Source organism: Macaca thibetana, chromosome 12, assembly GCF_024542745.1.
Source record: "Macaca thibetana thibetana isolate TM-01 chromosome 12, ASM2454274v1, whole genome shotgun sequence".
Taxonomy (NCBI): Eukaryota; Metazoa; Chordata; class Mammalia; order Primates; family Cercopithecidae; genus Macaca; species Macaca thibetana.
In genome coordinates this window covers 83,004,403-83,016,567 of record NC_065589.1, presented here as the reverse complement: position 1 = coordinate 83,016,567, position 12,165 = coordinate 83,004,403, and the positions used below count along the sequence as shown (strand labels likewise).

General features: G+C 38.7%; 1 protein-coding gene across 6 annotated transcripts in view; it reads right to left on the bottom strand.

Moving 5' to 3' along the window:
- The window catches only part of PLA2R1 (phospholipase A2 receptor 1), a 126,291-nt gene that overhangs the window by 84,758 nt on the left and 29,368 nt on the right, over positions 1-12,165 (bottom strand). For all 6 annotated transcript variants that reach the window (XR_007718443.1, XR_007718442.1, XM_050752867.1 and 3 more), the window contains 4 exons: positions 10,949-11,122; positions 6,826-6,939; positions 6,176-6,319; positions 335-529 (listed from right to left, as the gene is read on the bottom strand). Coding sequence is in view for 4 of the 6 variants with exons in the window: in XM_050752867.1 (XP_050608824.1) it covers positions 335-529; positions 6,176-6,319; positions 6,826-6,939; positions 10,949-11,122 (627 nt within the window). In the remaining 2 variants the exon portion in view is untranslated. The remainder of the gene's footprint in view (positions 1-334; positions 530-6,175; positions 6,320-6,825; positions 6,940-10,948; positions 11,123-12,165) is intronic.

Genomic DNA, 12,165 nt, shown 5'->3' with positions numbered 1-12,165 from the left:
ATAACAACACACTACTGCTATCTAGTGGCCATAAAGCTAAATTACAGGTTTAGGTTTTTCCCTAGAAGTTTTAGGAAATGAACTTTCCTACTTTACAAAAAAGTTAAAAATCATCTAATAAATGTGGCATATATGAAGATGTTACAAAGTTTCTGAACATGTATTTTGTAAAAATCCAATAAATTTGAACTCCTGAATAACATTTAGAAACTTTAAATATATGTGTCATGAATAACCACTTTTAAATAACTTAAATTTCTTTTCAACTCTACTAATAAAAGTAGTTACTACATTATATTTTATACCTCTTAAACCAAAGGCAGCTGGGACTCACCATCTCCAAGGAGGGTTACAAGAAACTCCACCTCTGCTAATGAGGTTATATCTATTAATGCACTGTTATCAGCCTGACAGGAACGCAAAGCCTTATGCCAGGTCTTTTCTTCTTTCTGAAGTTTGTAGCAATTACGATTGTAGGGATTCCAGCCAGGCTCACAGTGGGTAGCATAATATTTCCACGCATCTTTTTCTTTTTAAACCAACAAAAAACAATGTCATTTTCCACAATTATTTTAACATTACTTATTACAGTTTATGTAAATTGCCATTTATATGATTACTTTAAAAATGTGAAAAACAGAAATATACAAAATGACATATATCATGGAATTCTAGATCTTCAGAGTTGAGAAGGGTCTAATCTATGATTTAGATCTAGATCTAGGATAAAATGAACCTCAGTATTTCATTTTCCAGATGAGCTAGTGAAGGTACAAAGAAGTAAGGAGAGGAGGGATGGCAGCAAAATGGCCGATAGAGACACCTGTGTCAGAAGCCTTTGAACAACAGCAATTCCATCTTGTTTAGGGGCTGAGTAAAATAAGGCTGAGACCTACTGAGCTGCATTTCCAGAAGGTCAGGCATTCTACAAGATGAGACAGAAAGTCAACACAAAATACAGGTCACGAAGACCTTGCTGATAAAACAAGCTGCGGTAAAGAAGCTGGCCAAAACTCATCAAAACCAAGATGGTGAGGAAAGTGAGCTCTGGTGATCCTAGCTGCTCATTATATGCTAATTATAATGTATTAGCATGCTAAAAGACACTCCCACCAATGCTATGACAGTTTACAAGCCATGGCAACATCAGGAAGTTACCCTATATGTTCTAAAAGGGGGAGGAACCCTCATTTCCGGAAATGGTATACTCCTTTCCCAGAAAACTCATGAATAATCTACCCCTTGTTTAGCATATAATCGAGAAAGAACTGTAAGTGTAATCAGCTGAGCAGCCCAAGCCGCTGCTCGGCCTCTGGAGTAGCCAATCTTTATTCCTTTACTTTCCTGATAAACTTGCTTTCCTTTTATGGATTCACCTCCAATTCTTTCTTGGGGTCTGGATTGGGACCCCTTTCTGGTAAAACCTGGCACTCATCCCTGCTATAGGAACAGCCAAAGCAACGAATAAATGATTACATTTTCACAAAGGCAGCTGAAAGAGAGTGCTGGAGCACATCAAGGGAGTAGCAGAAACAACACGGAGCACAGAAACCCTTGCCACCTCCACCCCCACAATCTCCCCCAGTCCCCGTTGGAAGCAGCTTAGAGCCAGGAGAGACTTCTCCCTGTAAGGAAAGTATGAGCAAGAGGACCCCAGCAGCCTCCAACACCACCAGGGTCACCTACAGTCCTTGCTACTGGGGACCCCTGCAGCCTTCACAGACACTAAGCCCAGTTGAGGGGGCTGCCTGGAGTCTACAGGACTATGCTTGCCCCAGAGAAAGTTCTGACGCTGTACCCTGTCTCTCTGTGGCCTGTGGGGCTATTGTGCTGCACCATCTTGAAAAAAGAACCACTGCTAGAATGTCATGTTCTGCTCCGGTAGTGAGTAGCCACAGCACTTCTCCATCTTTGAGGCTTTGTAACCACTGCACCACTTCTACCTCGTGGCCCACCAACCCCATGCCAAATTGCTGTGGGGCTCTCACTCTACCTGGCGTGGCCAAGTTGCCATGAGCTGCTCTATTTACCTTTCCTGGTTGTTGCTGTGCCATGCCCCTCAGAGCCTGAGCTGGCTTATCACCCTGCCTCCAAAGAAATGGTGCCTTGGCCTCCCAGAGTAGTCATATTCCCCAGTATGTGTGCTGAAGTGGCGCCCTGCCTCCCAGGGAATCCCTGCCCTGGCTGCCGAGAGCAGTCACACCTCTGGCACCTGAGCTGAAGTGGCTCCCAAATCCAGGGGAAACAGTGCTTTAGCTGCCCAAAGCAGTCATACCCCCCAGCACCTAAGCTGAAGCAGCCCCATCTCATGGGGGAATGGGTGCCTTGGCTGAGCTGAGCAGCTGTGCCTCGTGGGGCTTGGCTGATGTGGTACCCTGCATCCAATGGAAACAGCATTGGCAAGGCTGGGACATCCTGCCCTCCAGGCCAAACAGCTGTAGCACCCTGCTTTCCTGGAACTGGACTAGTCCCACAAAGCCTGAACTGCTGAGGCACCCCGCCTTCCCCGGGAGAGGAGTCATCATTTTGCTGCTCCTTGCCCCCCAGGAAACAGGCCATAGCTATATGCCAACATTCCTGGGTCCTTGTTGCTACTGAACCTGACCTTACAGAGTCTGAGATTCTGCTGTGTCCCACCATCCCAGGGTCCGGAGTCACCACTGCCTGGTGCTTCACCCCTAGAGCTGGAGTTGCCACAGTGCCATACTGGTTCTGGTTCCCAAATTACAGCCGTGCGCTGTTCCCTGGAGCCAAACCTCCAGAGTACCCCTTCTTCCTTGGAGGTAAATATATAGTCAAATTCAGAATGTTCAAATACTGTAATGGTGGTCTGTAAATCATTTATATATCCAGTATGAAGATTAAAGTCAAAATTGTCAAAAATAGGTTGGGCACAGTGGCTCACGGCTGTAATCCCAGCACTTTGGGAGGCTGAGGTGGGAGGATTAGTTGAACCCAGGAGGTCGAGCTATGATCACGCCACCATATTCCAGCCTGGGCAACAGAGCAAGACCCTGTCTCTAAAACATAAATAAATAAGTAAATAAATAAATAAATAACCAAAATGCTAAAACATAACTATAGCTACAATAAATTAAGAAATACACAATATTAAAAGATGTAAATAGTGACATCAAAATTTTAACTATTGGAGGTAGGGTAAAAATCTAGAGTGATTGTATGCAACTAAAGTTAAGCAGTTATCAGTGTAAAACAGTCCATTATAACTACAAGATGTTTTATGTAAGCCATATGATAACCACAAAGAAAAAAAAAAAAAACTATAGCAGATACACAACTGATAAAGAGAAAGGAATTGAAATTTAGCACCACACACACAAAAAAAATCACCAAATCACAAAGGTAAACAATAAGAGAGGAAGAAAGAAAAAAGAATCTATAAAACAAGCAGAAAACAATGAACAAAATGGCAATAGTAAGTCTTTACCTATCAATCATTACTCTGAATGCAAATGGATTAAATTGTCTAATCAAAACACAGAATGGCTGAACGGATAAAAGGTTACTAGGAGTCAAAGAGAGAAAATGAGCAGAGGTAGGAAAAAGGATACAAGTAGCAGATCTGTAGGATGAACAAGTCTAAAGGTCTACTGTACAGCATGAGGACTATAGTTAATATAGTGTATTCAGGATTCTTGATAAATGAGTAAACTATAGTTGCTCTTGTCACAGTGGGGGAAATGGGTAACTAAGTGAGATGATGCATGTGTTAATTTGTGTCACTAAAATAACCATTTTACTATATATATATATATATCCTATGACATCATATTGTATACTTTGAACATATATAGTATATTTTATTTTAAAAAATAGTAAAAAAGTAAAACAAACAACAACAACAAAACCAAAGAAGTAAAGAGACTTGACAAAGGACATACAATGAAAGCAGGGTGTTGGGACTAGGTATAAAATTTAACAAAGTTGTTCATTTTTGAAACCTTTTTACATTTAAAAGAAGTATTATGGAATACAATTTAAATGGCATTTCAGGGATTTTATACATAGTGTATGGGTGAGGTAGATATTTATCCCCAGCTGAAAAGAGCCTAAAACTCTGATGACTTCCTCTAAAATGGGGATGACAAATAGGTTTCACTTTGAAGACAAGTCTTGAGTGTCCACGGTGTTGCTCTGGGCTGATACGGATGCCAGGTGGGGCTTTCAGGAACACAGTGCCATGATGCTTGGACATTGGAGGGCAGTGGTGATGCACATGCTATATGTTGGTTTTCCTTTCTCGCGAGACTGTCCCCTATCTGATGATGGCATTTTTTGCCTTATTTTATTAACCACAACGAGGTGCCTCCATTAAGAACGAATTTAAACTAAATATGATTTCACTGTGGGAAACAAAACATTCTTTTAAAATTGTTTCTAGGACTCTGACAGCAATTGGAATCATGGCCAAAGAGTGTTAGAATTTTGTATATCATTGACCCCAATGGTTTTCAGCCTAAAAAAGTACTCATGACACCCTTTTTAAACTTGGAATTTTAGGCTGCACGTGGTGGCTCACGCCTGTAATCCCAGCACTTTGGGAGGCTGAGGCGGATGGATAGCCTCAGGTCAGGAGTTCGAGACCAGCCTGGTGAACATGGTGAAACCCTGTTTCTACTAAAAATACAAAAATTAGCTGGGCATGGTGGTAGGCGCCTGTAATCCCAGCTACTTGGGAGGCTGAGGCAGAATTGCTTGAACCCGGGAGGCAGAGGTTGCACTGATCTGAGATCGCGCCATTGCATTCCAGCCTGGGTCACAAAAGCAAGACTTCAATCGATCCGCAGAAGAATGTGTTGAACTTGAAGCAAAGCCAATAATCCAAACGAGCTAACTTAACTACTCCCATTTCTGGTCTTCTGACCTCAATTAGCAGACCAGAAGGATAAATATAACAGAAGAAATGAAGGGTGGCAGGAGGGAATGCAAGATGGCATAAGAAAGAAAGAAAAAATGAAGAGAGAAGGAATGGAGAAAGGAATATGAAAGAAGGAAGAGAGGGAGGGAAAAGGACAATAACAGGTGGTAGCAATTTCAGCAAATTCCTGAAATAATGGACAAATCTCTACATTAAAAAATGGCAAGATGCTTCTTTTTTCCCCAACTTGTACCCCATATTCTACAAAACTTCTAGTTAGCTATTTAAAGGAAAATGAAAGTTAAAACCCGATTGTCAGAGACAATATTTAAAAATGATAATTCAGCTTATTATTTTAAATCTAGAGTTTTTCTAATATTTTTGCAATGATTCTTTATAAAATGGTTATATTGGCCGGGCGCGGTGGCTCACGCCTGTAATCCCAGAACTTTGGGAGGCCGAGGAGGGTAGATCACAAGGTCAGGAGATCGAGACCATCCTGGCTAACACGGTGAAACTCCATCTCTACTAACTATACAACAAATTAGCCAGGCGTAGTGGCGGGCGCCTGTACTCCCAGCTACTCAGGAGAGTGAGGCAGGAGGGCTGAGCTTGCAGTGAGCTGAGATTGTGCCACTGCACTCCAGCCTGGACCACAGAGCGAGACTCCGTCTCAAAAGAAAAAAAAAAGTTATATTTTTATCTCTACATTTGGAGTTAAGACATTAATTCTCAGAGAAACTAGAAAGAGGTTATAGACCTGAAAACAGAAATAATTGGACTTCTGGTAGTAGACTGTGATTAGATATTATTTAAGTATTAACTCCATCTAAAAAGTCCTGCATGTGATTTCAGGGAGGAGGGTGTGTTACTAATAAGAGATTCAGAGTGTGCCAGAAAATCAATGAAGTAAATAATTATATAAAATTGTTTTTTAAATTATGTTTAATTTCTAGGGGAACAATAAATAAAACTCAAAACTAGAATAGAAAAAGAAATGTATCTTATTTTTCTAATACAGAGTGACTAAGAGTGCAAATTTTTTAGAAGAGAGGAAGAAAATGTTTGCTATGCTCGGTTTATTTCAGTTTTTTAGTAAAAACCTAAATGCATTTGTTAAAATCACAGTCCCTTTGACATAGCAGATATTATCTAATTACACATTTTTTCATATAAATATAAACTAGATTTAGCTAAGTTTACATTATGAATTATTAGTAAAAATTAGAGAAATTTACATATATTGAGAGGACAAGTAAACAACACCTAAGAACAACTTAAAATAAAAACACTTACCAACTATTTCATGATCAGTGTGGTTTAGATATTTTTTACATATATATGGCAAGGTGGACTCACAATCCCGACTCCTCCAGGCACTTGGCATAAATGAGCTAAATGTTCCACAGTGATTTTCAACAAATGGCTCAAAATTTACCTCTGAAAATACAAAGAGTGTGTTTAATATTAGAAGCAAAAGCAGCTAGTTTAATATATATTGAAATGTAGTTTCAGCATCAAGGGGATAGCCTTTTTGCTTGTCATGTATAGTAAATCCTGTAAAGATGTTATATCCTATAAGATGTTATCCATGATTTTGCAGTTACAGTCCAGGCATGTCAATTAAATGATTTCCCAAAGATTCCAAAAGACCCAATTTCACTATCTTAAAGTAGAGAGATACTTTGCAATTTGTAGCTATTTTTAAAGCAGCAGACTGGAATCTTGGCTTGTACCCAAATTCTCTTGCAACTTTGGCTAAAAAGCTTATCTTCCTGGACTCTATTTTCTTGTTTGGAAAAGCTTGCCTTAAAAGAATTCAGTCAGGTTAAAAAATGTTTATAAACTACTCTCAGAAAAGCATGTCCTATGTGCATGGGAAACGCTGCGGTGTAAGGCTGCAGGATGATGCCACGTGACAAAGGCAAAGAAAACACTGCGTGTACCTGGGCTCCAATTTAGGTAGTTGAGCGGTGTTCCATCAGACCACTGCCAGCCAGCGTGTTCATCCAGCTGATTGAGACCGATCCACACCTCCACTGCCTTACTGCTCATGTGCTCTGAAATGAAAATTATGAAGCTTCAAAAAAAAAAAAAAAAAATCCAGTGTCACACATCTTTCTTGTTCTCCTATTCCTGGATCATGGAGTCAGAAATTAATCCCAGTCAATGATAGGAAAGGTGCAGAGAATGCACGTGGTGCTTCTGAGTGATAAAGCAGGCTCCCACCATCTTGAGAAACACAGCAGGCTCACTGACAGCTGTTTTTCAACTGTGAATGCTTCATGCGAGTACCCAGAAATGTTGCCTTTCACGGTTGTCAATCTAGACAAGGGTGCATGGTTGCACATTTGAGGCCATCTTACTTGAGTGAGCTCATGAACTTAAAGGTTTTATAGGGTGGAGGAGGAGGTGTGCAGGGTCACTCCCAGAAAGTGAACAGAGGCACATCTTCAAAGGTAAAAAAGTGTGCTGGAGTAGATCAAGGAGGGGTGTACAGTGTGAGAGGCACTAGGAGTTGTCTGCTCAACAGGAGGGACCAGAGTGTCTCGGGGCATCCCTAGCAGGTTGGGACCTAAGGCTGTGTGCAGTGCAAACTAGAGGCTGCTTCCACAGCTTGAGGTGGAGGAAGATTTTATGGCAGGCTGGCTCTGTGGCCCCTCCTCTTAACCAGTCCACTACAACTCTAGGTTTAAGGCAATACTATGTTTGTTAAAGACACTATGAATAAAAACATGCATTGACGTGCAGAAAAACATAGTTATCAAGATTATAGAATTATGGGAATTTTTCTTCAGTTTTTCTTTCTGTGCACCTAAATTTTAAACATTCTTCCAGAACAAATAGGTACTATTTGTGCAGTAAAAATGAGGGTCGGGGGGACCAAAACCCAGTATCAGAAACGTAATGAAAGTGGCAATTTTGTGACGCTTTGAAATGTTGCCATTTACTCTTTTAATCTACAAAGGAGAGCATTGTTCGCTTACAATTCACCTGCTTCAGAGCGCAATGTATTTTTAGTCAGATGCAGGGGTCCTGCCTGAGATTAAGACCCTGACGGATAAGAGTAATAAACAGGGTGACCGTATGCCCCCGTTTTCCTGGAAAGCTCATGGTTCATGCTGGTAGTTCCAGAATAATTATTAATCACAGTCCCTTTTACTATCAAAAGAGTCTCAGTTTGGATGATAGACTGTATGATTACCCAGGTTGTGAAGGTCATTGTAGTCATATAACAAGGCTGCAGCATCCTCAGTGACTAGACATTTCAATACAATTGTGAAAAACTCAAAGAGCCTAACCCATTTAGGAAAAGAGAAAAAGGTGCTTTATAATTTTGAGATCCCCAGAAATCAATAAACAGAAACAGCATCCTATACGTGGGTTTCACCCTTCCAAGTTTCCATGGCATTCACATGGAATCTCTTTCTAATGTCCATTTGATTATTCCTTTCAATAGCACCATTTGATTAAATCATTTAGCAGGTCTTATGATGATAAGAAGTGAAATGGATTGACAAGGCAGGGAGTAATTTTCACATTTCACATCCAGGCAAGTGCCAAGTGATATTTTAAAATCTAGTTAAAATATTAAAACGTGAATTATTCTTCTCTTAGAATTATTTTGAATACCCATTGTGCAATTGTTTCAATAATGCAGATAAAAAATCATTGTGCAATTTATAATCGATGTCTGAAGGCACAAAAAACCATCTATTTATCTTTATGACTAAGCTGGCCCACAATACTGTAATAAGAAACTAGAATTTAAATTCCTTTGGATATTTCTTGGCATTCATGACAGCTTAGATAATTCCTTGTACCATAGTACATGTTCACCAGAATTAGCAAGAAACATTAGATTATTTTCATCATTAAAAAATACCTTGGTTGGAATGAACAGGTTTCTGTCTTTATGAACAGACTTCTGTTTTTCCAAACAATTCCCAAAGACTAAATATAGAACTGAGGTAGTTAAAGCAAAGTCCCTGACATGTCTTATTTTTTTAAATTGTTATTCAAATTTGATGAATAACTCCAGACCTTCTCATGACAGATCCTGGCAGTTAAGATAGATAATTGTAATTCATAAATGGCATGTAAACTTTTATATGAAAACCATTTCTGGCTTATAATGATTTTGAAAATTGATGTTTTCCTGCACTATGACTTACTCAAATCAAATTCAATAATAATTTCTGACTTTTGCACAGCTGTGGGGAAAGGGTAGGCACACATTGCTCATTCATTTCTTACAATCCTTCTGGAAGATATTAATGACTTACAAAAGCTTTAAAGTGTGCTTACTTTTCCATCCAGTGAACGCACTTCTGCAAACTTATAAAAAATAATTGGGGAGGTATGCACAAAGCTATGTGCAGGGATGGTTTACAATATCAACAAATAAATAAATAAATAACAAATGGTTTCATCAATATATCTCTAGTAAAAGGAGATTCGATCAATGTATTACCACTAACCTATACTACTATGTAACCATTAAAAATTATTATGTAGATCTATATTTATAGATACAGGCAAATGTTCATTATATGCAGGTAAATAAAATAACCAGATTACCAAACTGTGTACATAGTTGTTGCTAAATGGTTAACACACACTGAGTGTTTGTTATGTGTGCCAGGCACTTTTCTATGATTTCACCTGTATTAAAATATGTAATCCACACAAGGAATTTGCATTATTATTATTTCCACTTGGTAGAGGGGGAAATTGAGGCACAGAGCGGTTAAATCACTTGCTTGAGTAACCCTGCTACTCAAGTGGTAGAGGCAGGATTCAAACCCAGGTGGCTCCCTGCTCTTCTAACCACTGTGCAATAGCTGCCATGTTTTTATTTATTTTTATTTTTTATTTATGTATTTATGTATTTTGATATGGAGTCTGGTTCTGCAGCCCGGGCTGGAGTGCAATGGCATGATCTTGGCTCACTGCATCCTCTACCTCCCAGGTTCAAGTGATTCTCCTGCCTCAGTCTCCTTAGTAGCTGGGACTACGGGTGTATGCCACCACATCCGGCAAATTTTTGTATTTTTAGTAGAGAGAGGGTTTCACCATGTTGGCCAGGCTGGTCTTGAACTCTTGGCCTCAACTGATCCACCCACCTTGGCCTCCCATAGTGCTGGGATTACAAGTGTGAGCCACTGCGCCTGGCTGCTGCCATGTTTTCATATAATACCATTTTTAATATAGACTATGTATGTACACGTGCATTTATATGTTTTTGCAGAGAAAACAGTTATCTCTGGATTACAGAACTATGGGAACTTTTTCATTGGTTTTTCTTTCTATATACCTGAATTTTACAAATTATTCTAAAATAAACATGGACTACATATGCAATAATATTTGAAAAAAACTGGCATCAAAAACTGTTAATGAAAGTGACTAATTTTGTGATATTTTCTAATGTTTCCACAAGTTTTTAAAGAGGTGTGCGTACACACATACGAATACATTTAATCTATAAAGGAAAAGTAAGAGGAGAGTGTAGGAAATGAGTGAAACACAAGTCTTAGTTTACTGGCACAATTCTTTTAACACATTATTGTCTATACTGTTAGTTAACATATATGTGCTTTTGCTTTTCCCACCAAAGTTTAAGATTTTGTTTTTGGGACCCACCAAAAGGCCTATGATGTACCTGCACATGGTGAATGATACGTAAGATTTCGTTTAATTAATAAAATGCTTAATGATTTATTAATGGAAATGGAATGGCTAAGATCTCTAGAAGAGCAAGAAATAGCCCTTAAATTTAGAAATCTTCCTGATTCACCTGTTAGAACTGCAACTCTCCTGAGTCCCTTGCTGTGGCCTCAAATTCTCTTCTCCAAGGGGGAGAAAATAAGAAAGACATCACTGGATGCCAAATGGAATCACTCAAGGTTCATGGAAACATTTTGGGTGAGAGTTTTGGGCCATATTAAGGAAAGAAAAATATTTTCTAAGAGCTTTTTTTCCAGAATATATTTTTGTATATGTGAAATCAGTTAACAACAGTCTTTTTATTGTATCAGTATCAATGTGCATCATCCACCTACTTACTCCTTACGAAATTTTCTTCAGTTTCATCTGTAATACTTAACAGAGCACCTCCTTGCATCTGGCATGAAGAATGTGCCTCGCTCCAAGAGAGAGATGAAAGCAGGTTGAACTGGTAACAAATGTGTGAATTGAGGTCCTTCTCCCAAATAGTATCACAGCTTACTTCTGCAGAGGCTGGAAACAACGGCCGTTAAATCATCCAAGTCTTATTTTATCTATACAGCAACATATTTGTAACATAAATCTGAACGGAATTATTCCATCTTGCAATCTCTAAAACTTCAGTGCCTTATCTATTCTTGATTAGATCTTTATGATAAAATCTGCATTGCTATCCCATTGTTAAGATACGGTTAAACTCTTTCATGATTTACCTAAGGAAATATAAGAAATCACCTATGAAGAAGCTATAATCCTTTCCAGAGTAATAATAGGAACCAGTTTTAAGAGAAGGAAATGGAAGCGAAGTATTTGTGAAAATAAGATCTGAGTTCTTTTGTTATTTAGAACTTTACATTGAAAACTTGTGTCTTTAAAAGTTCATTTTAGTGGATACAAATGTTATTTCAAAGGCATTTCTTCCCAAATACAAAATGCTAAAACAAAAGGATAGAGTAGGAATATAAGTCAATAGTAAACACAAGTTTTCAAATAAACATCAAGCACCGGAACACTGACATATAGTTTAAGAAAATTCTTTCAGCCAAGACGAATAGAAGCAAGATCCACTTGTAAGACACTGGCCGAAGACTGCATAGTATGCTCAAAAGTAAATTAAATAAAGTATGAAATGTGGAGCTGAAGTCCAAAGTGTTTTGAAATAACAGAAAATTAAGACTGAGTTTGGGTGCTTTTGCTAACATTTTAAATCAAACTCCAAGGTGAAAAAAGTAGCCACAATAATGACCGGAAATCAAACTCAAACAGAAAATATCAGAATGCAGAGAATGTGAGCCATACTGCAGCATGACTGAAAATGACTGACAGATAACCAGCTGAAATCTAGGACAGCCTTTCCCGAAGTGTGATCCCCAAAGTAAGACAACTTTAAGAGGCTCCCCAAGAAAATCTGAGACACAATGCATGCATAGGGTTCTCTAGGAAATTCACAACAAATATTAGCATATTCAAGGCTCTGAGAAGTTTTGGAGTAAACAAACATGCTTAATTTTAATTCAGTGCACTTCAAACTTATTTGACAATAAAATCTGTTTTGT